This window comes from Daphnia pulex, chromosome 5, assembly GCF_021134715.1.
Source record: "Daphnia pulex isolate KAP4 chromosome 5, ASM2113471v1".
NCBI lineage: Eukaryota > Metazoa > Arthropoda > Branchiopoda > Diplostraca > Daphniidae > Daphnia > Daphnia pulex.
Window position 1 is genome coordinate 3,678,495 of NC_060021.1, and position 22,923 is coordinate 3,701,417.

General features: G+C 39.5%; 2 protein-coding genes and 2 long non-coding RNA genes across 7 annotated transcripts; 1 reads left to right on the top strand and 3 right to left on the bottom strand.

Annotated features, from left to right (window-relative positions):
• Positions 1 to 344: 344 nt before the first annotated feature.
• Positions 345 to 7,642, bottom strand: LOC124194064 (compound eye opsin BCRH2-like). 3 transcript variants are annotated; one of them, XM_046588082.1, is made up of 7 exons: positions 7,465 to 7,623; positions 2,552 to 2,745; positions 2,265 to 2,474; positions 2,139 to 2,193; positions 1,898 to 2,050; positions 1,391 to 1,814; positions 345 to 1,303 (listed from the first exon to the last, which is right to left on the bottom strand). In XM_046588082.1, exons 2-7 carry the CDS (start codon positions 2,742 to 2,744, stop codon positions 1,172 to 1,174), a joined length of 1,167 nt encoding a protein of 388 aa, XP_046444038.1. In that variant the 5' UTR covers position 2,745; positions 7,465 to 7,623; the 3' UTR covers positions 345 to 1,171. The 3 variants fall into 3 exon arrangements, with proteins under 3 accessions (XP_046444038.1, XP_046444037.1, XP_046444039.1); XM_046588081.1 differs by lacking the exon at positions 7,465 to 7,623 and adding an exon at positions 2,814 to 3,030; XM_046588083.1 differs by lacking the exons at positions 345 to 1,303; positions 1,391 to 1,814; positions 1,898 to 2,050; ... (1 more) ...; positions 2,265 to 2,474; positions 2,552 to 2,745 and adding exons at positions 5,067 to 5,923; positions 6,032 to 6,455; positions 6,524 to 6,676; ... (1 more) ...; positions 6,884 to 7,093; positions 7,190 to 7,383 and having other exon boundaries at positions 7,465 to 7,642.
• Positions 7,643 to 8,292: 650 nt separating this feature from the next.
• On the top strand, positions 8,293 to 14,452 carry LOC124194068. 2 transcript variants are annotated; one of them, XR_006874590.1, is made up of 3 exons: positions 8,293 to 8,399; positions 9,711 to 14,058; positions 14,311 to 14,452. It is a non-coding gene; the product is annotated as an uncharacterized LOC124194068 (long non-coding RNA). The 2 variants fall into 2 exon arrangements; XR_006874591.1 differs by having other exon boundaries at positions 8,300 to 8,399; positions 9,711 to 13,150; positions 13,898 to 14,446.
• On the bottom strand, positions 14,428 to 15,418 carry LOC124194069. The gene is made up of 2 exons (XR_006874592.1): positions 15,162 to 15,418; positions 14,428 to 14,927 (listed from the first exon to the last, which is right to left on the bottom strand). It is a non-coding gene; the product is annotated as an uncharacterized LOC124194069 (long non-coding RNA).
• Positions 15,419 to 16,359: 941 nt separating this feature from the next.
• On the bottom strand, positions 16,360 to 18,475 carry LOC124194065 (compound eye opsin BCRH2-like). Its single transcript, XM_046588084.1, has 5 exons — positions 18,107 to 18,475; positions 17,771 to 17,980; positions 17,652 to 17,689; positions 17,378 to 17,547; positions 16,360 to 17,241 (listed from the first exon to the last, which is right to left on the bottom strand). Exons 1-5 carry the CDS (start codon positions 18,303 to 18,305, stop codon positions 16,698 to 16,700), a joined length of 1,161 nt encoding a protein of 386 aa, XP_046444040.1. The 5' UTR covers positions 18,306 to 18,475; the 3' UTR covers positions 16,360 to 16,697.
• Positions 18,476 to 22,923: the final 4,448 nt, after the last annotated feature.

Here is a 22,923-nt window from a genome sequence, read left to right on the forward strand (position 1 = left end):
ATATGAATATGATCCATAACCAATAACCATGAACGGCATATGGGGCTCTTCGGGATCTGTTTTATTTAGCCGATTTATCTGGCAACGCAGCATGGCGCCAGTCTTTTTTGAGGGAAGAACGGGGAGAAGAGGGAGAATGGGACGAGTGGGAGGGAGGAGGGCGTACGAAAAAAAAGGGGACCCACGTTTCCTCTTCTCCCCCATTCGTCCCATTCTCCCTCTTCTCCCCGTTCTTCCCTCAAAAAAGACTGGCGCCATGCTGCGTTGCCAGATAAATCGGCTAAATAAAACAGATCCCGAAGAGCCCCATAGCCCTATAAAGTATGTAAGAAAAATTAGATGTATTTTGATGCATGCTGGGTTGTATATTTTTATCTATGAACTGTGAGATACAGACAATAACTTTGTATATTGCGGTAGATATTTAATACGTGCACTCATAACGCGGTAATGTTCAATCTTGTTATTTAACAGGTATCTGTCTCCTATTTACTATAAAAGCCCGATTCCCGCCTGGCAATAATGCAGCTTCAAACCAAATCTGTAAGTAGATATATTTTTTTTAAAGAATTCTGCTGTTTCTGGTGGACGAGAAAAGTCAGAAACTAAGACGACATTAAGCCTTCAAGCTTTACCCTTTAAGCGCGTTGAGTTCTGACATAGTTAGAGGGTTGGTTATTAGTAGAGTGCTGCAAAAAATTGCTGGATGAAAGTTTTTAAAATTATCTTGGACATTTTGTTAAAATCATTCAACTATAATTTACTGGACAGACATCGCAGTTCTCTGCAAGCCTCCCTTTTAAACCCGAAACACCCAATACATCTGTAAAAGAATCGTGAGCGCATCCAGAGTAATTTCATTAAAAGGCCAAGTAGAGCGTCTTATTCTTAGACCATTCCCCGATTTTACGGACGCTTTTACGTATGACAAAAGAGAATCAGACTTGAATTGTAAACTAAATGGATTAAGACGGATTAGAGGGAAATTGAAATAGGTAGGATTTTAGAAAGAGGATATGTAAATCAGAAACGGTCTCATTCAGCAGCAGCGAGGTTCTGCCACATTCTGTATCAAAAGATCGTTTCTTTCCAGTTTCCAGAGCCGAAGTGAATAGGAAGAGCGTGAGTCCAGTTGATGTGCTTTCGTAACATTGAAATGTTTTCAAAAAGCTCATGTTGAAGTTGTTGCTGAGGAAGCTTCTGTTTTGGTCGAACCAGTCGACTGATTGTCGCCTCCGTGTTTACTGGTCTTCGTCGGGCCTTCGGTGACGATACACAGCCACGGGTAGAGCTCTTTCAAGCACTGCGAATATAGTTTGGATGTAATGGAAACGATTTTTCGTTAATTTTCAATTTTATACTTTTGTTCGTAAATTATATCTTAGTTTACCTCTCGATATTTAGGATGTGAAAGAGCGTAGATGACAGGGTTGTAAGCGCAAGAAGTTTTAGCCAGAATGACGGGGAGTTCGCAAACTAGCGGAGTGATTCTAGACGCGTCTCCCCAAGTTCCCAGCATACAAACCACCGCGAACGGACTCCAGGCCATGATCCACAGAGTGACGTTAATGACGGCGACTTTAGCGATGCGGATTTCTGCTGAAACAGCCTGCTGGTCGCTGTTGCTCCTCAGTGAAGTGACGTTCATCTTTTTGGCTTGCTGACGCAATTCATCTTCGTGGTGGAAGACAGCACGGACGATGAAATAGTAACAGCCAACAATTACGAAGATGGGAAGGACGAATAGAAAGATAGTTGAGGCCAGAATGTGGGTTTTGTTGCTCATATCGGTGGTCAGTCCATCAAATGAACACCTTCATATCAAACATAATTAGGTTACAAGTAGTTGATCAGTCTATCTATCGCAGTCAATTAAGTATTTATGAGAATGACTTACGTGCCCAGCATTCCGTCCATGGCGTAGTAGCCCCATCCTACTAGTGGACACACAGCCCATCCAAAAGCCCAGATCCAAGTGAATGTGATGAGCATCACTGCTTTTGAAAATGTCAATGGAGCTCCGTTGAAACCTTTGACGATGACATTGTACCTGGTAAAAAAATAAAATATGGTTATTTATTTAACGTTACGTAGATTCAGTTTGGGTCCATGCGCCAAGCGATATGTCAAATACGAACCTATCATAGGAGATGATAACCAGAGAGGTAATTTGACTGTATCCGCAAATAGCACCTGAAATCCGAAATTATTTTATGAATTGCTGCTCTGTTATATTAATTCCATTAATTATTAAATTAGCAAACCGCAGAAAGCATGAATCTGGCAGCCAAGATCACCAAATTGCCAAGGTCCACCCGAAAAGAAATTGTAAACGCATTCCGGAATGAGGGAAATCATCAGCAAGAAGTCGGAGACGGCCAAGTTCATCACGAGCATATTGGCCGGTGTTCTCAATGCCGGAAAGCTTCCCAAGATTCTCAGAACCATCCAGTTGCCCCCAATTGCCACAGTACCTTTATTTATCGTAAATATAATTATTGAAAATCTAGTGAAATAATCAACTAAGGAGAGTATTCATTGAGTTACGTACCAATGACCAAGTAGATGATACCGAAGAAGTAATACATCATGGGATGAGGGGCTTTCTGGTTATGCCAGTGAGGATGGAGGAAGCTGCGGATCTCTTCCGGAGCGAAGTTGTAGATGGTGAAGGTATCCGGAAGAGACCAGGGGTTGAAAGGTTGCTGTTGCGCCATGGCCGTCACGTTATTAGAGAGCTCCATTCTGTCAACATTATAATAAAAAATAAATAAGGAACACGTCTCCTTGCCGATAGCCTTTAAATCGAATACTTAGAACTTTGTTGGAATAACAGATAAAAATCGTTAGCTTTATTAAAAAGTAATTGAAGTGCAAAAGATCAAATTTTTTAAGGTGGCCGGTAAATTTTTTGCGACTTCACTGCTACGACGGTGACGACGACTGCTGCAACAGTAACGAGTGACCCCAATGGTATCACCTTTTATACTGAAACGAACTCGTGATCTTTTGCATCTTAGATTCCGTCTCGCCGTCTGCGTGATAAATTCAATTAGTGTCGTGTGAGGGTTTTCAAGCTTTTTTTTTTTAATTTTAGGCCACACAGTATGAGACATTTGCTAATTGGATAGTGTCTCCTTTTGCACGTTTTACTTGCTCTAACAAGTAAATTTTTAACACAACTTCAATGGTATATTAGTCAGATGAAATAATTGTATGATGTTCAAACTGAGACGGAATTAGTCATTTCTCAACCCTGGCCTTTCGTCAAAGTCTCTCCTTGCAATGGTTTCGCTATAAGTCCTTCCTTGTGGGGAACCAGGGACGTGATATTTGAACGCCCTTTGTTTCTCTAATTTTTTAAGATCTACAGCAAATGCCAGGTGAGTATTATTGCCACCAATTCTTAACTAAGTCTTGCGGAAAGGTCATACTAACCTTTGAATTAGTCCCTTTTGTCTTAAGAAATGGTGTAATAGCAAAGGCTTCTTTTGACTGATTGTGTCACTCGTTTGCGACTTGGCGCTAATGGCGAGCAGGTGCTGATGATGGTTATAAGGTAAGCAATTGTCAGGCTGGCCCTTCTCAGTTGTCATCCGTCTCTGAGTTCAGTAGGTTTCATAAAAACGTGTTTCTTTGTACGCTATTTGTCTATTTTCCGGCCGGACATGTACGTTTTTATGAAACCTGCTGGCCATTGCTGTCCTTCGATCTTGCTGCTCCACCACGACGATTTTCAGAATTACCATCCAATTTCAACTATTTTGGTTGTCAACCACGTCGACATGTAGGCCTAGCACACACAAGTAAGTACCGGTCTACGAAAATTGTATATTTCTGTTGGAAAAAAGGGTTTTGTGTTAATTGAAAAATTAATTGTCCTTAACTGTTATCAAACATACTTTACGTTCTTATCCGTTGGTAAATTTTTATTTTTATTTTTTTTTTAATTATCAAAAGGGTATCATAGTTTGCAGATCTTTTGAAGTACGTATTTCAATTCCCTTCCCCCTAATGCTGTGGATCTTGTTCTAATTAAAGTGGGTAGGGCCTAGCGAGTACCGAGAAGCGACGAAAACAAAATAATAATCTCGAACTATTAACACGGAAACTTTTGTCACCTCCGTTAGATCGATTATTTCATTGAGTACGGTAATGAAACAACGGATATCTCTATTATGAACTCCAAAGGCATTGGACAAAAATCCATAAGTTAAGACAGTTACCACAGCATTCCCGCACTCCAGTGTTCTTGCTTATTGAAATAAGTATAAGCCCTACATGCTGCCAACGTTTAAATAGCGTGAAGCATTGGGGCAGAATTCTGGGAACGAAGACAAAATAGCAAACCGTAGCAAACTATGAAAGGAATAGTGTAAAACACGTACTCCTAGTCTCCTACACCCTAAGTGTAAATACAGCAGAGCCATTTTTTCTTTGACGTAGAAAGACGGCAACCTTGACGCGGTAGCTAATAAACCACAATACCTGTAGACAATGACAACACGGCGGCGTGTTTGGTTTGTTGTGTTGCGTTTGACGCGATCAAATGAAGAACCACACTTGCAGAGACGTATTGCACAGCTTATCGAAACTTAACGAGACGAAAAACTGGGTGAATAAGTAAATACCCTTTACACCCACTTTTCCGTTTCATTATAAGTTCTGCTGTTCGCCAGTGCGAACGCACCTTTAGACTTTTCCACATCACCTCCTAGTTCATTGGAACGTCACCCAACCCCAACGCAAAAGTTACTTCATTTTTTTCTCGAATCTTTTTTTTTTTGTTATCTTACCCCTCTCGTTGCGCAATAAAAAGAGATTGGTTTTATTTGAAAACCACGCCCTTATTTCTTTTTTCTCCTTTCCGCGGGTATACTCTTTATATTTCACGGAGATAAGAGTTGATGAAATAAGATTGTCATTCTCATATGTTGTCATAGTAAATTTAAAAAAAAAATTCTATTTTTTTGAATGCATGCTGGGTCGTATATTTTGATCGCTATAAACTGTAAGGTACAGACAATGTGGAATATATAATTGTGTTACGTAAATTCTTAATGCAGTAATATTAATACAGTTTCATGATATTATATATTTAACAGGTTGTCTCCTATTTACCTCAAGCCTGATTCACGCTCGTCGCCAACTATATAGCTTCAAACAAATGCGGGTAAATATGCTTAAGATTTCCACTCCGATGTCTCTTATGTGAATTTCACTTCAATCGGGATTGAAGACTAATAAGGCTTGAAACAATCTATAAGTCAAAGTTTAAGAGGGGAGTGAAATTCGGTAGATAAAAAGTTTCGACTCGAGATAGTTTGCGGATGCTTTTCTGTTGTAAGTAGAGTACAGACCAACAGAGAATTTCTGACGGAAAAGTTCCAAAATTATCTTTTGAAAACCTATTTTGTTCAAATAGTTCGGCCGCAATTTGTGGAACTGAAATCGCTGTTGTGTGCGAGTCTATCTTTCAAACATTATTATAACACATTCTATCTGGAAGAGAATCAGTCGAAGTAACATTTTAAAACTTATTGCCGATTACGTCAAAGCTTCTAAGAGATTAAGACTATTGAGAACCAGGCCTTGTGTAAACTAAATGGATCAAAAAGGGGGTAACGGGTTGTTAGAAGAGATATGTATGAATCAAGAAACGACCCCATTTGGCAGAGAATTCCTGCCCCCTCTCAAAAGGGCCATTTCTTTCCAGTTTCCAGTGTCAAAATGAATAGGAAGAGCGTGAGTCCAGTTGATGTGCTTTCGTAACATTGAAATGTTTTCAAAAAGCTCATGTTGAAGTTGTTGCTGAGGAAGCTTCTGTTTTGGTCGAACCAGTCGACTGATTGTCGCTTCCGTGTTTGCTAGTCTTCTTGTCTTCGGTGACAATACACAGCCATGGGTAGAGCTCTTTCAAGCACTGCGAATAGTTTATAATGAAAAAACGATGGCAATTTGATTATTGAATACATTTTTGTAGAGAATTTTTTTTTAAATTTGTCCCTGTAGAATTCATTGACGAGTTTACCTCTCGATATTTAGGATGTGAAAGAGCGTAGATGACGGGATTGTAAGCGCAAGAAGTTTTAGCCAGAATGACGGGGAGTTCGCAAACTAGCGGAGTGATTCTAGACGCGTCTCCCCAGGTGCCAATCAGACAAACGATGGCAAAGGGACTCCAGGCCATAATCCACAGCGTGACGTTAATGACGGCGACTTTAGCGATGCGGATTTCTGCCGAAACAGCCTGTTGCTCGCTGTTGCTCCTCAGTGAAGTGACGTTCATCTTTTTGGCTTGCTGACGCAATTCATCTTCGTGGTGGAAAACAGCACGGACGATGAAATAGTAACAGCCAATGATAATGAAGACGGGAATCATGAAAAGAAAGATGGTAGTGGCGAGGATGTGTGACTTATTGTTCATGTTAGTGGTCACTCCGTCAAAAGAGCATCTGAAAAGTTTTTTTTTGTAAAATAATTAACTTTTAGATTTTCCATAACTAACTGTTAAGTAACTCACGTTCCGAGCATTCCGTCCATGGCGTAGTAGCCCCATCCAACGAGAGGTGATACGGACCATCCAAAAGCCCAGATCCAAGTGAATGTGATGAGCATCACTGCTTTGGAAAATGTCAATGGAGCTCCGTTGAAACCTTTGACAATGACATTGTACCTGGTATATAAGGAAAATTATGGTTATTTTACATAGATTCAATTTGATCGAAATGCGTCAAGCAATATATCAAATACGAACCGATCATAGGAGATGATCACCAGAGTGGTAATTTGACTGTATCCGCAAATGGCACCTAGAATGCAAAAACATCTTTGATAAAATGCTGTCCTATTGGTTCAGAGAAGAAAATTAGCATTAACTAACCGCAGAAAGCGTGAATCTGGCAGCCGAGATCGCCGAATTGCCAAGGTCCGCCCGTAAAGAAATTGTAGACGCATTCCGGAATAAGTGTGATCATCAGCAAGAAGTCGGAGACGGCCAGGTTCATCACGAGCATATTGGCTGGTGTTCTCAGTGCCGGAAAGCTTCCCAAGATTCTCAGAACCATCCAGTTGCCACTGATAGCCACAGTGCCTTGAATTGTTCAAAATCCGCGCCATTTAGTTAAGGAGGAATAATATTTAGACAAAGATTTGATTTGTAGAATCAATATCTCATAATTATACACACCAATGACCAAGTAGATGATTCCGAAAAAGTAATACATCATGGGATGAGGGGCTTTCTGGTTATGCCAGTGAGGATGGAGGAAGCTGCGGATCTCTTCCGGAGCGAAGTTGTAGATGGTGAAGGTATCCGGAAGAGACCAGGGGTTGAAAGGTTGCTGTTGCGCCATGGCCGTCACGTTACTATGGAGCTCCATTCTGTCAATATGTATTAATCAATAATAAATATTGCTAGTGATAGCCAAGTGTATATTAAATGAATATAGGGAAATCAATTACTTAGAAGTTTGTTGTAATAACTGATGAAAATCGTTAGCGCTAAAATGAATTGAAGTGCGAAAGATGTTCTATCGTTTGATGTTGGTCAACAAAGGAGTTAGTTATTGTGACTTCACTGCTACGACGGTGACGACGACTGCTGCAACAGTGAAGAGTGACCCCAACCGTGTTTCCTTTTATACTGAAACGAACTCGTGATCTTTCGCATCTTAGAATTTGTCTCCAACTACTTGATAAATTGAATTAGTGTCGTGTGAGGGATTTGAAGCTTTTTTTTTAATCTTCGGCCACACAGTTTGAGACATTTGCTAATTGGATAGTGTCTCCATTTTGCACGCTTTTTCTTTCTGAAATAAGTCAATCTCCTTAGTAAAGTTCAACAGGGAATATTCTGATGAGTAATAATTGTTGCAGCAGACGGACGGAATTAGTCAATGATCTTCTCAACCCTGGCCTTTTTCAAAGGTTCTACTTGAAATGGTTTCGTTGTAGGTCCTTCCCTGCGGGGAATAACCGAGGACGTAATATTTGAACGCCCTTTCTTTCTCTCATTTTTAAAAAATTAGAAATGTCAGGTGAGTATTAATGCCTTATTCCCTTTCGCCTAAGAAATGAGGCCCCATGTAAAGGTCACGCTAACCTTTGAATTAGTCGCCTTTGTCTTAAGAAAATGGAATTTCCAGGGCTTCCTTTTTACTGATTGACTTGCGTTGACGAGGGTGATCTTTAGTGTGTCGTCTTGTGTTGAAGAAAGCTAGGCAGAGTCTGTAGGACCAGAAGAGATACGGTAGTTATAAAGTGAGGGATGGTTGAGCCAACACTTTCAGTTGTTATCCATCAGAGCTACCATGCTGGCCTGGAAGGTTGTTGCTCTCCGACTTGCACTCCTGCAGCTCAGCATCTACCTTAATAGGTACTCCTCCTTCACACCACAGGTAAACATCAGAATACTCGTATACCGAATATTAGACACTAGGATTCATATCGATAGATTCCAGCGGCAACATTGAATCAGCAAACTGAAATTGCTTGCCAGATTTTATTAATTTTCATCCATCCCGTGATCTTCAGTTTATTAGCCGAAGGTTGTTGTCATGTAGTTAACTCCTCTCTAAAGCTACCATACGTTTTGATTGAACATCTATGTCCTTCGTTGAATTGGGCAATCAAATTGTACTCGCTCTTTTCTAAAGAGCGTTATGCTTTTTTTTTTAAGAAAAAAAAACTATTTGTTTGGTGATTAGGGCAAAAAAAAGGGGGGGGGTCGTTCTTTTCTAAAGAGCTTTCATAATGTTTCTAAAATTCTAATCTACGTACGTATATTTAATTTTTGCTTATTATTTTTAGATGTTTATATTTAGATTTATAATTGAAGCGCAGTAAATCGCCTGGGATACAATAACAAAGTACAGGAACTTTTTGACCTTTTCGACTGTGATATCCTTTCCCAACTTGTCCTGTCATGGTTCTTTTCAAAAACACCTTCCCTTCGCACGCACTCAAGTGAAGGAAAAAGTGACCGGACGAACGGGCGATATGTCTCCGACGAAGCTATCGGGTTACAAGGTTTTATGGCTTGACTGATGGTACCAGACTACCAGCGTCTCAGTTAGAATTCTTTATTAGTAGGCTAATGATTTAACAAAATACCACTTGAAATGTAGAAGCGCACATCCGTACTTAAAGAATGGATCTGAAAATGATTTAAAGAATACTTGACTATACAGTTCCGAATTTAGCTTTTCTCTAACGATATGTCTCTTAGTTTAGCTTATTGTCTACTCTTGAGTCACTGCAAATGACGGCAAATGAATTTTAGCGACATTTATTGACTGCGGTGACGTTGTTGTATTATTAAGGGAAGATAAAAATAGTTTCAAAACATTAAAGTAACTAATCAATGTCCTTTGTCTCGCCCTATAGTATAAGTCAAACGAGTTTTGATCAAGGAACAGGCCAATATTGACTCCTATTTAATGTTACTATATTCTTTTTAGCGAATTTTAATGTTACGAAGTTTTACTCAGATAATAATAAGTTTGATATACTAAAGCGCACGCCATCTCTTGAATCCTTTGCATATATTTTTTGAAATTTTTCAGTGATATTCAAAAACGATTATAAAAGATATTCTTGAAAACTGAATGCCCTGTAGCTAATTATTTTCTCAATCGAATAAAGTGAAAAAAAAAATAAATCAATGAAATCCTTAACAAATAATGGAAGAATCTTTTTCTTTATCACAGGTAGCCTCACCTTTCATCCTATTGGCGGTTGATGTGTTTCACAGGAATGATAGTGCATACCGCTATTTGCATGAAATCGATCTCATGTCGAAAGATTGAACATACAACACAGTGTATCAAGAGTTTAAACTGTATAGCGCTAACTATACTAGCTGCGCACTAGTCAAACCATTAAACCAACTCAAAATAAAAAAAAAAATGTGAAAATCACAGTTGCCCACGGTAAGTTACGTTTTTCCTGTGCCATGCATACCTAATGCCCCGGTAAGTATCCTCTCACGTTTCTGGGTACTTGAGACTCATGCTAAGCCTTTAAATATCAAACGACCATTCACGGATATATTCTCGCCCCATAAAGCCCCTAAAAACCAGACAGTTATCGGTTAACAGTTAACAGTTTACGTCCAAGGCGGGATTCCACTCCAACCAGACAAATAAGAAAATATAGAGAAGAACAAAGTGCATTTTTTCTGGTGATATGCTGGGTTTCGTATATTTCGATTTCCGTGTTATCGTGACTCAACAACAATTAGTATCGACGATATCGCGGTAAGCTATTATATAATTTTGCGTGCATGACTAACACATTGCATAATAGTTACGATATGTATGGGGTATGTTCTAGGTGTCCTATATACTTTTAAAGAAGACCAGATGTTCAAAAAGAATACAGGTTACAAGGAGACGATATGCCCTATGATATTTATATGTATGGATCGATAACAATTTTCCGCGTTTCGCCCATATTCCGTTCCAGTTTCCAGTGTCGTAGTTAATCTTTAAACCGCGCAATAAATCGAGCCCAGCAATAGCGAGTTTGTGTCAACATTCCGGTAGATCATTTCGATTAGCCTTGAGTTGTTGCGGAAGCTTCCGTCTTCGTTGAATTAGTCGATTGGTCATCACCTCCGTGCTGCTTGCTGCTGCTCTTTTTCGTTTCGACCACTATGCAGAGCCACGGGTAGAGCTCTTTCAAGCACTGCGCATGGAATAGATGTGGTAAGATCGAATTCCCCCTTTTCATTTAAAGTATGTTACAGCTTTTTAACCATTGACTCATTTTACCTCTCGATATTTAGGATGTGAAAGAGCGTAGATGACAGGGTTGTAAGCACAGGACGTCTTAGACAAGATGACGGGGAGTTCGCAAACTAGCGGAGTAATTTTAGACACGTCTCCCCAGGTGCCAATCAGGCAAACAACCGCGAAAGGACTCCAGGCCATGATCCACAGCGTGACGTTAATGATAGCGACTTTAGCGATGCGGATTTCTGCCGAAACAGCCTGTTGCTCGCTGTTGCTCCTCAGTGAAGTGACGTTCATCTTTTTGGCTTGCTGACGCAATTCATCTTCGTGGTGGAAAACAGCACGGACGATGAAATAGTAGCAGCTGATGATGATCAAGACGGGAAAGACGAACATGAAGGTGAAGCAAGTGAGAATGTGGCTCTTGTTGCTAATGTTGGTGGTTACTCCATCAAAGGAGCATCTTTTTTAACAAAATTGGGCGTTAGTTCGCCATTAAGTCATTAACCGCGCCAGAATAGCTATACTAGCTATAGTGCCTTACGTTCCGAGCATTCCGTCCATGGCGTAGTAACCCCATCCAACGAGAGGGCCAACCGACCACCCAAAGGCCCAGATCCAAGTTAAGGTGATGAACACAATCGCTTTAGAGAAAGTCAATGGATTTGCGTTGAAACCCTTGACAATGACGTTGTACCTATTATAGTTCAATTATTTTTTTAAAGTTTGGATTTTAATTTACAGTGTCAAATGTTATTCACGAACCGATCATAGGAGATGAGCACCAAGGTCGTAATTTGACTATAACCGCACAGGGCACCTGCAATTAGACGTCAGATTGTTCTAAAAGTTGTTCGACTACACATTTATCACGATTTCATCGGAGCCTAAACGTATTAACTAACCGCAGAAAGCGTGAATCTGGCAGCCGAGATCGCCGAATTGCCAAGGTCCGCCCGTAAAGAAATTGTAGACGCATTCCGGAATAAGTGTGATCATCAGCAAGAAGTCGGACACGGCCAGGTTCATCACGAGCATATTGGCCGGTGTTCTCAGTGCCGGGAAGCTTCCCAAGATTCTCAGTACCATCCAGTTGCCACTGATAGCCACAGTTCCTTGAATTGTTCAAAATCCGCGCCATTTAGTTAAAGGGGAATAATATTTAGACAATAAAGATTTGATTTGTAGAATCAATATATCATAATTATACACACCAATGACCAAGTAGATGATTCCGAAAAAGTAATACATCATGGGATGAGGGGCTTTCTGGTTATGCCAGTGAGGATGGAGGAAGCTGCGGATCTCTTCCGGAGCGAAGTTGTAGATGGTGAAGGTATCCGGAAGAGACCAGGGGTTGAAAGGTTGCTGTTGCGCCATGGCCGTCACGTTACTATGGAGCTCCATTCTGTCAATATGTATTAATCAATAATAAATATTGCTAGTGATAGCCAAGTGTATATTAAATGAATATAGGGAAATCAATTACTTAGAAGTTTGTTGTAATAACTGATGAAAATCGTTAGCGCTAAAATGAATTGAAGTGCGAAAGATGTTCTATCGTTTGATGTTGGTCAACAAAGGAGTTAGTTATTGCGACTTCACTGCTACGACGGTGACGACGACTGCTGCAACAGTGAAGAGTGACCCCAACCGTGTTTCCTTTTATACTGAAACGAACTCGTGACTAGCAAACTTTTGTGACTAGGATGTCGTGTGTAAGGTGGTCGCTGTACGAGGTGCTAACCTTCACATCTTTCCAGTGAAAGGATGTATTACAGTGTAAGAAAGGCTCGATAAATTAAATTAGCACTGATTAAAAAATTGTATGTCTGCGTTGTTCGCAGCATAGTAAATGACCTATTGAAATTGGATTATTGTTCTCTGTCATATTCTTCACGGTTTTTTGCTAGTGACAAATCTGCTTAGAAAAGTCGTCTGGTCAACTTAGTCTTTTCGTGCCGTTAAAGGCAATAGCACTGCGTAGCCCCTAGCTCCCTGCTCCTGTCTGACCTTTTTTAATGGGATCTTGTCTACGCCTTCTTTATTGATAGTTCTTAAGTCTTTTCTTTCCTTCATTATATATATATATCTCTGTAGCCTCGTACTGGCCGAACTCGATACCTTACTCAACGACGTCTTGTATGACTAAATTCTTTAAATGTCAAATGATGAAGAAAACTGGAAACAAAGTTCATTAATCAAATTTAGCCTCTTAGTCAACTCTGCCATTTCTAAAAGGCCACAAGACATATGACAAATAAGGATTAAGCACCAAAAGACAAGGAGCAGTAAGGCACTAACGAATGGTTTGTATAAAGTGTGAGACGCTTTGTTAATACACTTTCTAGTTGACGCTCTTTTAGGCAACAGCTCATTCCTCCTCCCGACATCCATATGCAGTTACCAATCTGGTATGTATACAAGACTAAACATTTTTGTATATGTCGTTAAACGGTACCTTAGATTAGTCTTGGTAGATTCGTAAGCCTTATGATCAAACGCATTCTGAAATCGCTTACGGTCACGTAAAACGGAAAGGTGGAAAATTAATTATTTGCATTTCAATAAAAAAGAATAAATGACATACAGTACTACTCGTCGGTAACAGCGAGTTTTTATTGTTATTCTGCTATTCAAGTGATTCGAGCTTCAAACTATTATCAGACTCCGATCGCCTTACGTTGACATCTCGATCAAGACAAATCTCAGTATTTCCCTTTGCATGACGGTTATATCATCAACTATCAATAAGGTGAAATAAGATTTTGAAATGAAAAAAAGTTTTTCTATAGATTTGGTACCGTATACAGCCAGTGGTTGCACAACCTTATTTTCTAAAACATTTGGCGCCGTGATCAAATTCGAGGCGTACTGGAATGTCGGTCAAACTGTCATAGGGTCAAGGAACATGTCAAAGGTTTGTTTGCATAACAGTCCATCGTCAACCCCTTGAGAATATCGACCAGCCCTTGCGTGCCTTCCGTCTGACTCCAGATGCAGGGCGAACATCTGGCGAAGCCGGGGGCAAGAAATTCGGTTCTCTTATTCCCCGCAGTTTCACGGTTTGTGATCGACTATGAATTGATCGACTATGGAAGCAAACGACCCGTTACCAAAAGAACTCAAATAATAATGAAACGTTAAACTCATTTTTATAGACTTCACCGAATGTCAAGTCCCGTTGGATGGATTGACCAGTCATCATTGCTTCCGATCGTCCGGATCCCATCGACCTACAGACGGACGCCCTCGAGCTCTACATCCGCTTGCAGACAGAGCGGCCGTCTGATCAGACGAATCAGCATTTGACCAACGAAGGGTAAACATTTGACCTTTTTTGCTCCTCCCGTTGCGACTGCTTTTTAAATTTCCGTTTCTTCTTTGGTGGTTTAAGTTCGACGAAAGTCTGACCGACATTCCCAGTACGCCTTTCTAACGTACGCCTAACATAAGTTGTGGTATGCAATTTAATGATAACGGAATATACCAATGAGATTTGATTAATACGCCGACTTGCTAGCAATTGAATCGAATGAAAATAATCGCTTCCGTTTCTTTTTGTTCTACTCAGTTTCTCCGCATCTGCCCGTTTGTTTTCTTCATTCAAGCTCCAAGTAATTGCACACACCTGTACAAACCAACAATTAATCTGAAAGAAGTATCGACTTCAAAATCAAAGTAAAGCTAATTCATTCATATAGTTTATTGTTAATCAGTCTTTTTCTGTTGGAAATTTATTTAAGACATTCAAACCACTAAATAGCCGTCATACGTCACACTGATATACTCTCGCTTTCTGCCGAATATTAATCTCTCTTCATCGCACTACCGCACAGCCGCATCTACAAAGGCTCAATCTTTTATATCACAAATTTTTACTTTTATTCTCTACAATGGGACTTGTAGCAATTTCCTACATCAACCAAGCCTTTTTTTCTAAAAAAAAGTGCAAAGCTTGCAGAAACAAGTTACCTGCATGGAATAAGTGAAATAATTATTCAACGAGATTTTAAAAAATGAGTACAATGGAAATTTGCTTTTTTGTCGGCTCCGTTCTTGGGTTTGGTTTGGGCAGCAAATCAATCAGTCAATAGGCTCAATTCCATTATATTTCATGCTTTCGGCATTAAGCGGATGGATTCAGCGCCGTAATTCCTTGTCCACATAAAAAACTGGTCGATGATTTTCCTATTTGGTATATTGGGATTACGACGGCGGACTCTATGATGCTGTTATGACTTTTTAGATATATAGCGCTAATAGAAGTATACACACCCTTTGATGCGTTACAGTAAGTAATTAAACTTGAATAGGTAAAGAGTGGGGCTCTCTGACGAGAAAAGAGAGAATTGGGTGTCAAATGTTTTTCAACTAACGCGTTCAAAAATTCTAATTTGTAAAAGAAAACAGTTATTCGTATACCTGGACCATTTGTTGGAGGCGTTGTTGGAGACATTTGTCACTTATTGTTAAAAAAGCGCGAAATCAATCAGCCACAACTATACCACAGCTTCCCACAAGAATAACGTAAAATAGCGTTTTTCCGTTTTTACAATTGCACTTCAAAAACAATTTTCTAAACTTTATTGGAAGTTTATTATTGGAAGTTTATTGGAAGTATTAGATCAAAGTGTGAACTGAAACATCCGCACTGATCATAACCAGGACTGCCACTGCCACCAGCGATTAGTCAAGCAACGACGAATGAATCGACCACGCCCAATATTTTTCAAGGCTGACGATGTAAACAATTTTCTTGGTTACTAAAAAAAAATCAGAGAATATGGGTGCAAATTTTGGTTTGAGAATAGGAGAAGGAACGGAAGGATTTTTTTTAATGTGGCCTTCGTTATAAGATATAGCCTTCAAAGCCTTTAAAACTTTTAAATGCCACACCTATTATGCATGTTATATTTTTCTTCATGTGGATCTTCATGAAACTTCAGCCTTCAGGTGCCTTCAGCCTTCAGGTGCCTTCAGCCTTCAGGTGCCTTCAGCCTTCAGGTGCCTTCAGCCTACTTACAAGCTCATCCACAGTTTTCTTCCCTTCACTTGATCAGGTCCTTATTATATCGCAAGCAAAAAGGAAAAGATACTCGAAGGTACCAAATGTTTTCGGGTCAATCTTCTATTTAACCCTGGGTAGTTTTAAGCATTGTCAACTAGACTCAATCCTGACGCGTTAATAAAAATTTTTTTGCACCAGACAACACATTCGTTTCACATAGAAATCCTGTTGCAAGTAGTAGTCATCCAGTAAGTGTAAGGAAGAAGGTAAGTGTAAGAATCATTTCTATTACATGTTTGCAACTGTTGAGCTTATAGTCTCAGAGCTCTGTAAGTGTAAAAGATGAAATAAAATTCTTCTTGTTTTTGTAACAGGTAGAATATAAATGCACGAGAAGAAGGTGAAGAAGAGTAAAACGAAGGTAAGTATTTTTTGCGTTTTTTGAATGCTCAGGTTGTAGTGTATTGAAATCAATTCTATATTGACAAACTACACATTTATAGTCATATATATATAAAGTGCGATTTCTTAGCTAGAAGGTAGAGGTCACAATTTAACATGCGGTATGTAGTTTAGTTGATTATAGTTGAATAATGTAGGCCCTATCATGTGATATAATTATAATATTGCCGTCTGTATTAGACAGCAATAACCTTTGTTATTAAATCAATCGCACACTTGTTATATATATTGGACTAAATTAACCTACAACTGGTTATTTAAGGGATGTTGAAAGATTGTTGATTGTATACATTATGTAGATTTAGTCGATATAGCAGATTCCATAGCCTTGATAGATTTCCGTTTCGAAGTCGATACACTTATACATGAATAGCTGAACAAATTGAATGATCAATTCCCTTTTTCAAAGGTAAGTATGCTATATGTACGTGTATCCGTCCCGTTAAATTAAATAATAAGAATAAAAACTTAATGTATATTCATTCGGTTTAGGTACTCTCAGAAGCCTGTGTCTTCGCAGAGCTAACCGACTGATTATCTCCACCGTTCTGATTACTCTTCTTGGTGTTGGGGACGATGCAGATCCAAGGGTAGAGCTCCTTTAAGGCCTCTCGATACTTTGGATGAGACAGGGCGTAGATGACCGGGTTATAAGCGCACGAGGTCTTGGACAAAATGATGGGAAGTTCGCTAACGAGCGGAGTGATCTTGGACGTGTCGCCCCAGGTGCCGAGAAGGCAGATGACGGCGAACGGCGTCCAGGAGATGAGCCACAAGGTAACGTTCAAAATGGCGATTTTAGCGATGCGGATTTCCGCAGAAACGGCCTGCTGGTCGGCATTGCTCCTCAGCGAGGTGACGTTCATCTTCTTAGCTTGCTGTCGGAGTTCGTCTTCGTGGTGGAAGACGGCCTGGACAATAAAGTAGTAACAGATGATGATGGAGGACACGGTGAGTACGTAGTTGCTGAAGAAGGCGGCCATCAGGTAAGATTTGTTGTTCATCGTTGTCGTTACAGCATCGAATGAACACCTATAAAGAACAAAGGTTATTGCCAATCGAGGATGAATTTATATGGAGACCCAGAAACAAATAAACGTTATGTGGAAAGATGGTCGAAATATAAATCTCATCGCAGTTGCTGTTAAACCGATGGAAAATGACTTACGTTCCGAGCATACCGTCCATTGCGTATAGTCCCCATCCGACCAGAGGAGCAATAGACCATCCTAAAGCCCACACCCAGCTAAATATGATCAAGATGATGGCTCTGGAGAAAGTCAATGGCGTTCCGTTGAAACCCTTGACGATCACATTGTAACGGTCCCAGCTGATGAGCTACATGATTTATAGAAGAATGAATTAATGACGATAAATTGAAACCTAGAGTGCAGGCATCAGGCCAGACAGAATTGCACTGATTAATTACAAAGTAAACTCACAGTCAATGTCATGATCTGGTTGTATCCCATGAGAGCGCCTGTGATTTTATATGCGCAAAATCAATTTAGCAATTAATGGGCAGAATTAAACACGGGCGTTTATGGAATAAGGCTTTTACCGCAGAATGAGTGGATTTGACATCCCAACTCTCCAAACTGCCATGGTCCTCCCAAGAAGAAGTTGTAGACGCATTCAGGGATGAGAGTGACCATGAGCAAGAGATCAGACATGGCCAGATTCATAACAAGCATGTTGGCTGGCGTACGTAGCTTCTCGTTGTTGCTGAAGATCCTCAGTACGATTATATTTCCGCAGATGGCGATAGATCCTGCGCATTAAAATAATAATAATAAAAAAGGTAAGGGAGTGCAACAACAGGAAGCAGTGAAAGTCTTGGTGTGTTCTGTTAAAATAAAACAACATGAAACAAACGAAAATTAATGCAAATACGCACCCATGACTAAATAATACAATCCGAAGAAGTAATAAAGCATGGGATGCGGGGATTTCTGGGTGTGCCAGTGGGGATGGAGGAAGCCACGGATGTCTTCCGGAGCGAAGGAAAGGATGGTGAAGGAATCCGGAAGAACCCAAGGATTGTAGCCTCCGTGCTGCGCCATTGCAGTGGCCGTCAACTCTGTTGATTGATTCATCTTCTCTGATTTGTTGGAATATGATGTAATTTTCACTCGGTGAATGTATGAGAAGTAGTTGCTGAAAATAAACTGCTGATGTTTGAGCGAAATGAAGATCCTAGTTGACGACTACGTTTTTCTCCTACTATCACGGCAGATGATAGTGGGCAAATGGCGCACTCTCCCAACTTTCCCCTTGGCTATAAATATGTTGCTCAAGTCCTTACTGAGACTGAGTAATTGGATTGTTAAGTGGATTTCAAGACTAGACACCGTATTTTTCTGGCTTATCAGACTGCTTGACTGTCTGCGAGCACCGAAAGGAATTCTTAGCAATAAGTATACCTATTAACCTGGACTTATATGCGTAGCCTACAACTACGAAGGATATTGGTAATAAAGAAAAAATAAGCTTGTTAGCACCAGCTTCGGATTCCCCATCAACACTCGATGGCGTTTCAAGCTACTACAAGATAAGGAAATTCTGATTATGTTTATTAATGTGTTATTCTCTATGTTCTCTATATATTCTCTATAGGTTAAATTAACCTAGATTGTTTGCATTAAAAATATTAACAATCGCGCACATTGAACGATGTCTCCTACTCGAATTACATATGAGGCCTGCCATCAAGAAAAAGAGGTATAAAGAGTTAGGATTATAGCCAATATATTAGAGCAATCAATAGCCTATTTCCCTAATAAGGTTATATTGCCGTTGCCTACAGCCTAAACCGATGTGCGAATAACCTTTAGATCAATCAGATTACGTGTTTCGAGGTACAAACTACAAAGAAATCCTCCTAGTCAACTTAGAGTGATTCGTGACTAGTAAGTAGCAGTTCGAAAAAAATAAAAAAATAAAAAATAAAAACATGTTATATGGAAAGGCTATTTCGTAGTTTGTCACAAGGAAGCCCTTGACCGAAAGACTTTTAAACTTCGCGAAATGTCATTTCCTATTTTAGTCTTCACGCGAAGGATTAAAAATATATAATTGGGTTAAGCACATATGCACGTTAGCGAATCGGCTCAGTAACACACGTACGAATGCAACGCGCACGCTTCTCTAATAGGAAGAAGATTTGTATATAATTCCTCGCGACCTATTACCTTTCGAACTTGAGAGCTCCTAGTTAATAAAAGGGAGCTGTTGGTGCCTTAAGGTCCTCCATATGCATGCAGGCCTGGTATGGTATAGGCCTGGTACCTAATAATATATTCAGGTCTTTTGGTTGAATCGCATCATAAAGAGAATAATATATATGATCTGAGCTTCGTTTCAAAGAGCTGGAGTCCCAAAATATGTCATTTATTGGACCACAGTGTGCTTTATAATTGTGTCTAAAAAGATATCCTAAAAAAAGCTAATGTCTGGTCAAAACTGTCTATCAAAAGACCTTTTCCAGTTAAAAAAATCGTCATATTTCGGATGCAGCCGAAATATATATAATATTGGGTCATGGCCCAAATAAAATCCTTAAAACAAAAAAACAGTTTTCTTTGATGGACTTGTGCTGTGCGGGATTCAACAAAATGCCCTAAACACAGATTTCAGCCAGCATTTTAATAGCTAATATAGCGTTTATCTTCAAATCTGAGTGCTGTTGTATATTAGGAATTTATATGTTAATATAAGAGCAACAAACTGGCAACAAGGAATCACAGCACTATAGTTGTGTGATGAACAAAACGTCCCAAGAGAGTATCTTGGATAAAATCCAACGCTTAAGAGTTAAATCGCTTTTTCCAAGCTTTTTCAATACATTCCAACTCGGTATAGGCCTATATTCGGTTGGTCCGTTGGGATTTCTATTATTGATATCACTAAATCTGCTTTAATTTTTTTCATAATTTTACGAAACCTAGTTAATCAGGTTTTAGTGAAAATTAAAACCCATATCAATTATTGGGCGCGAGTTAGCTAATAATTGTTAAGTTTATTTAAACACAATAGATAACGCCCCACCCGCCCCACCACCCTCCATTCAAGAACTCTCGATTCGGATTCCAGCATGTTTTGGATGTTTTGTGGAGTCCTCGGAGAAACTAAATTTATGTTTCATGAAATGCAAATTATTGGTGTTAGTATCTAATTTTTGTTTTGGTACTTTTTTGCCATTTTTTCGCATTTTTTTTTAAATTTAAAAGCTTGTAAAGTAATCGAAGAAAAGACTCACTTGAGGAAGACCTTTATATTCGGAAAAGGGTGTCAAAAGGACTATTTGTGATTTTTTAACCATTGTTATGTTACCACCCACGAATCGCAAAAAACTGAAACAGAAAAAAAATCTATGGTATATTCGGAGATAAGAATCTTAGTTAGCTCAGAGAAGTCAATAATAGCTCTCTTCTTATTTCGCCTTAGGCTATTTAGCTCCTCCAATTCTTACCCATGATTTTAACCTACTATACCGTCTAGGAAAACAGTTAAAAAGCTACGTTCGTGGGTCACCTTCAGACGTTGGAAAAATAATTTTATCCTAATAACATTTTTGTGTTATTCTGGGAATCGTGGTCGGATCGTGGATCGTGGTCCGATTTGGAAACTGGAATGAGCGCTCTAGTGAGTGTGTCAGCTACTACGCTCAGCTACTTTTGAGAGCCTAGATGGCTCTGTTTCCAGTTTCAACTTCACAATTCTGACAAGCTCCGCCCTATAATGTCTGAAAATCGGGGATACGTTTACCCTAAAACCGGGATAGGGAAGCCAACACAGCCGTGAACCGACCAGGCATCTATTGCTCTGCCAGGACTTAGAAAAAAAAAACTGTTCTCTGGCCTAATTCAGTAACGCTACGCGTGGTGACAGTCGCGGCGTTATGTATGCTGTACTCTGGACGTCCGCACTTTCCCTCCTCCCCCTCTCCCCTCTTCGACCCACCCGGGGGATCTCACTTTGAAACACCCCCTCAAAAAGCTGTGACGAGGCCTTACGGCCAAATCCTAACGGGTGACGGTACCATAGTCTCTTAGACCATGGTAAAAGTAGTCTTGCATTGGCGGCTTATGGAGTTCCGCCAATTTTAGTTTTAGTTTTTAATTTTCCCATTTAAGTCGTCTTCAGTTGCTATTCTTAATTAGATAACTACATTCCTTAGTTATCAGGTAATCTTTCAATTTTTATTTCCCCTCGATAGTCATTGTAGTTTATTTATTATAACTTTTTAAGTAAAAGGCATTTTGTTTTCAAAGACTATATCCTGCCCCGAGGAAAGAGAACCCCGCGCCACCCCTTTTTCCCCTCTTAGTTTCTTCCTTCGTCTCTTCTTTCCATTCTTCCCTTGGGGCAGGAAATGGCGATATCTTTTCGTAAACACGGAAGGCACGGTTACAAAAAAATTCATAATAAATAAACTACAATGACTATCGAGGGGAAATAAATCTTAAAAGATTACCGATAACTAAGGAATGTAGTTATCTAATTAAGAATAGCAACTGAAGACGACTTAAATGGGAAAATTAAAAACTAAAACTAAAACGGGCGAAACTCCATAAGCCGCCATGCAAGACGATTTACTTTTACGTGTCAAATCGATTTTTCACAATTTCAGCGAACTGGCAACTTCGGACGTTAGACTACTCTATTGAGCAATAAAACGTGTTAGGTTACAGTTAGGTTACAGTAATACAATCACAACATTGCTGGGGTTTCTCACTCGATGATAGGATCCGTTATGTAGGATCCGCGCGCGCAAATTAGCAAGCTCGTTTGAAATTCGTTTATGATGCAATTTATTGGTTTCGTTGTTACATTTTATGCTACCTAATATTATCGTTTCCTCAAACACTTCTACCTTTAGTACTGAATGGCTTTGGTGCAGAGGAGATTACGTTCTCGTCAGGGTCAGTGGTTCAATATTTGAATCAGTCAAAATAAAACAAAAAAAAAAAAAATTAGTAAAATACAAATAGGCTCTAATTAAACAATACTACCACAATAGACCATTGGGCATTTTTAAAATCCTGATAACCTCTGAACTAGCAGCTAACCCATGACCTTATACACAAAGTATGAAGGAGGAATAATACTTTTTTCATCAAGCAACAATCCCTACAACGATGCGCAACGGGCGCTCTAGTCGTATACGACTAGAGCGCATAACATTGCGCTTTGTGGAACCGTCGGAACTTTTCAAAGCCCAAAATGTCGTAACACAATAAAAACCTATGAAACTACAGGAAGACTGGGGATAACTATTATTTTGAACATATGGACACAATAATTACAGAAAAATTTATCAAATTATAAAAACAATAATAAACTGCAATTAAAAAATGCATGCGAGATTTTTCAAAAAAGTATTTTATCGATTAAAATAAAAATATTGTACAGACACATTGAAGAAGAAACAACATCCACCCTTAAACAAGGTTTTGGAGAGATGGTTGCTAATGAACATGTTAAATTTCCCATAAAGGGATTCAACGGGAAGCTACTTTTTTACTAGCGACATTTGTATGGACATGATAAGGAGGTTCCTTTGAATCAACGACATTTAGGCTGTTGCAGCATATGGACATTCAAAGGGGCCTTTTAGTAAAATGGCAGCTCCCCCTCCCCTCTTGTGGGAAATTTAACATTGTCATTGGCAACCATCTCCCCATACCCCTACCTTAAATAGAGCTCTTCGGG

Coding starts and splice junctions, on each gene's coding strand:
- LOC124194064 (XM_046588082.1), bottom strand. CDS start 2,744: ATGGAGCTCTCTAATAACGTGACGGCCATGGCGCAACAGCAACCTTTC. Junction 2,475..2,551: donor TATCATCTACTTGGTCATTG/GTACGTAACTCA, acceptor CGATAAATAAAG/GTACTGTGGCAATTGGGGGC. Junction 1,304..1,390: donor CACATCCTAAATATCGAGAG/GTAAACTAAGAT, acceptor CTATATTCGCAG/TGCTTGAAAGAGCTCTACCC.
- LOC124194065 (XM_046588084.1), bottom strand. CDS start 18,305: ATGAATCAATCAACAGAGTTGACGGCCACTGCAATGGCGCAGCACGGA. Junction 17,981..18,106: donor ATTGTATTATTTAGTCATGG/GTGCGTATTTGC, acceptor TTTAATGCGCAG/GATCTATCGCCATCTGCGGA. Junction 17,548..17,651: donor ACCAGATCATGACATTGACT/GTGAGTTTACTT, acceptor TAAATCATGTAG/CTCATCAGCTGGGACCGTTA.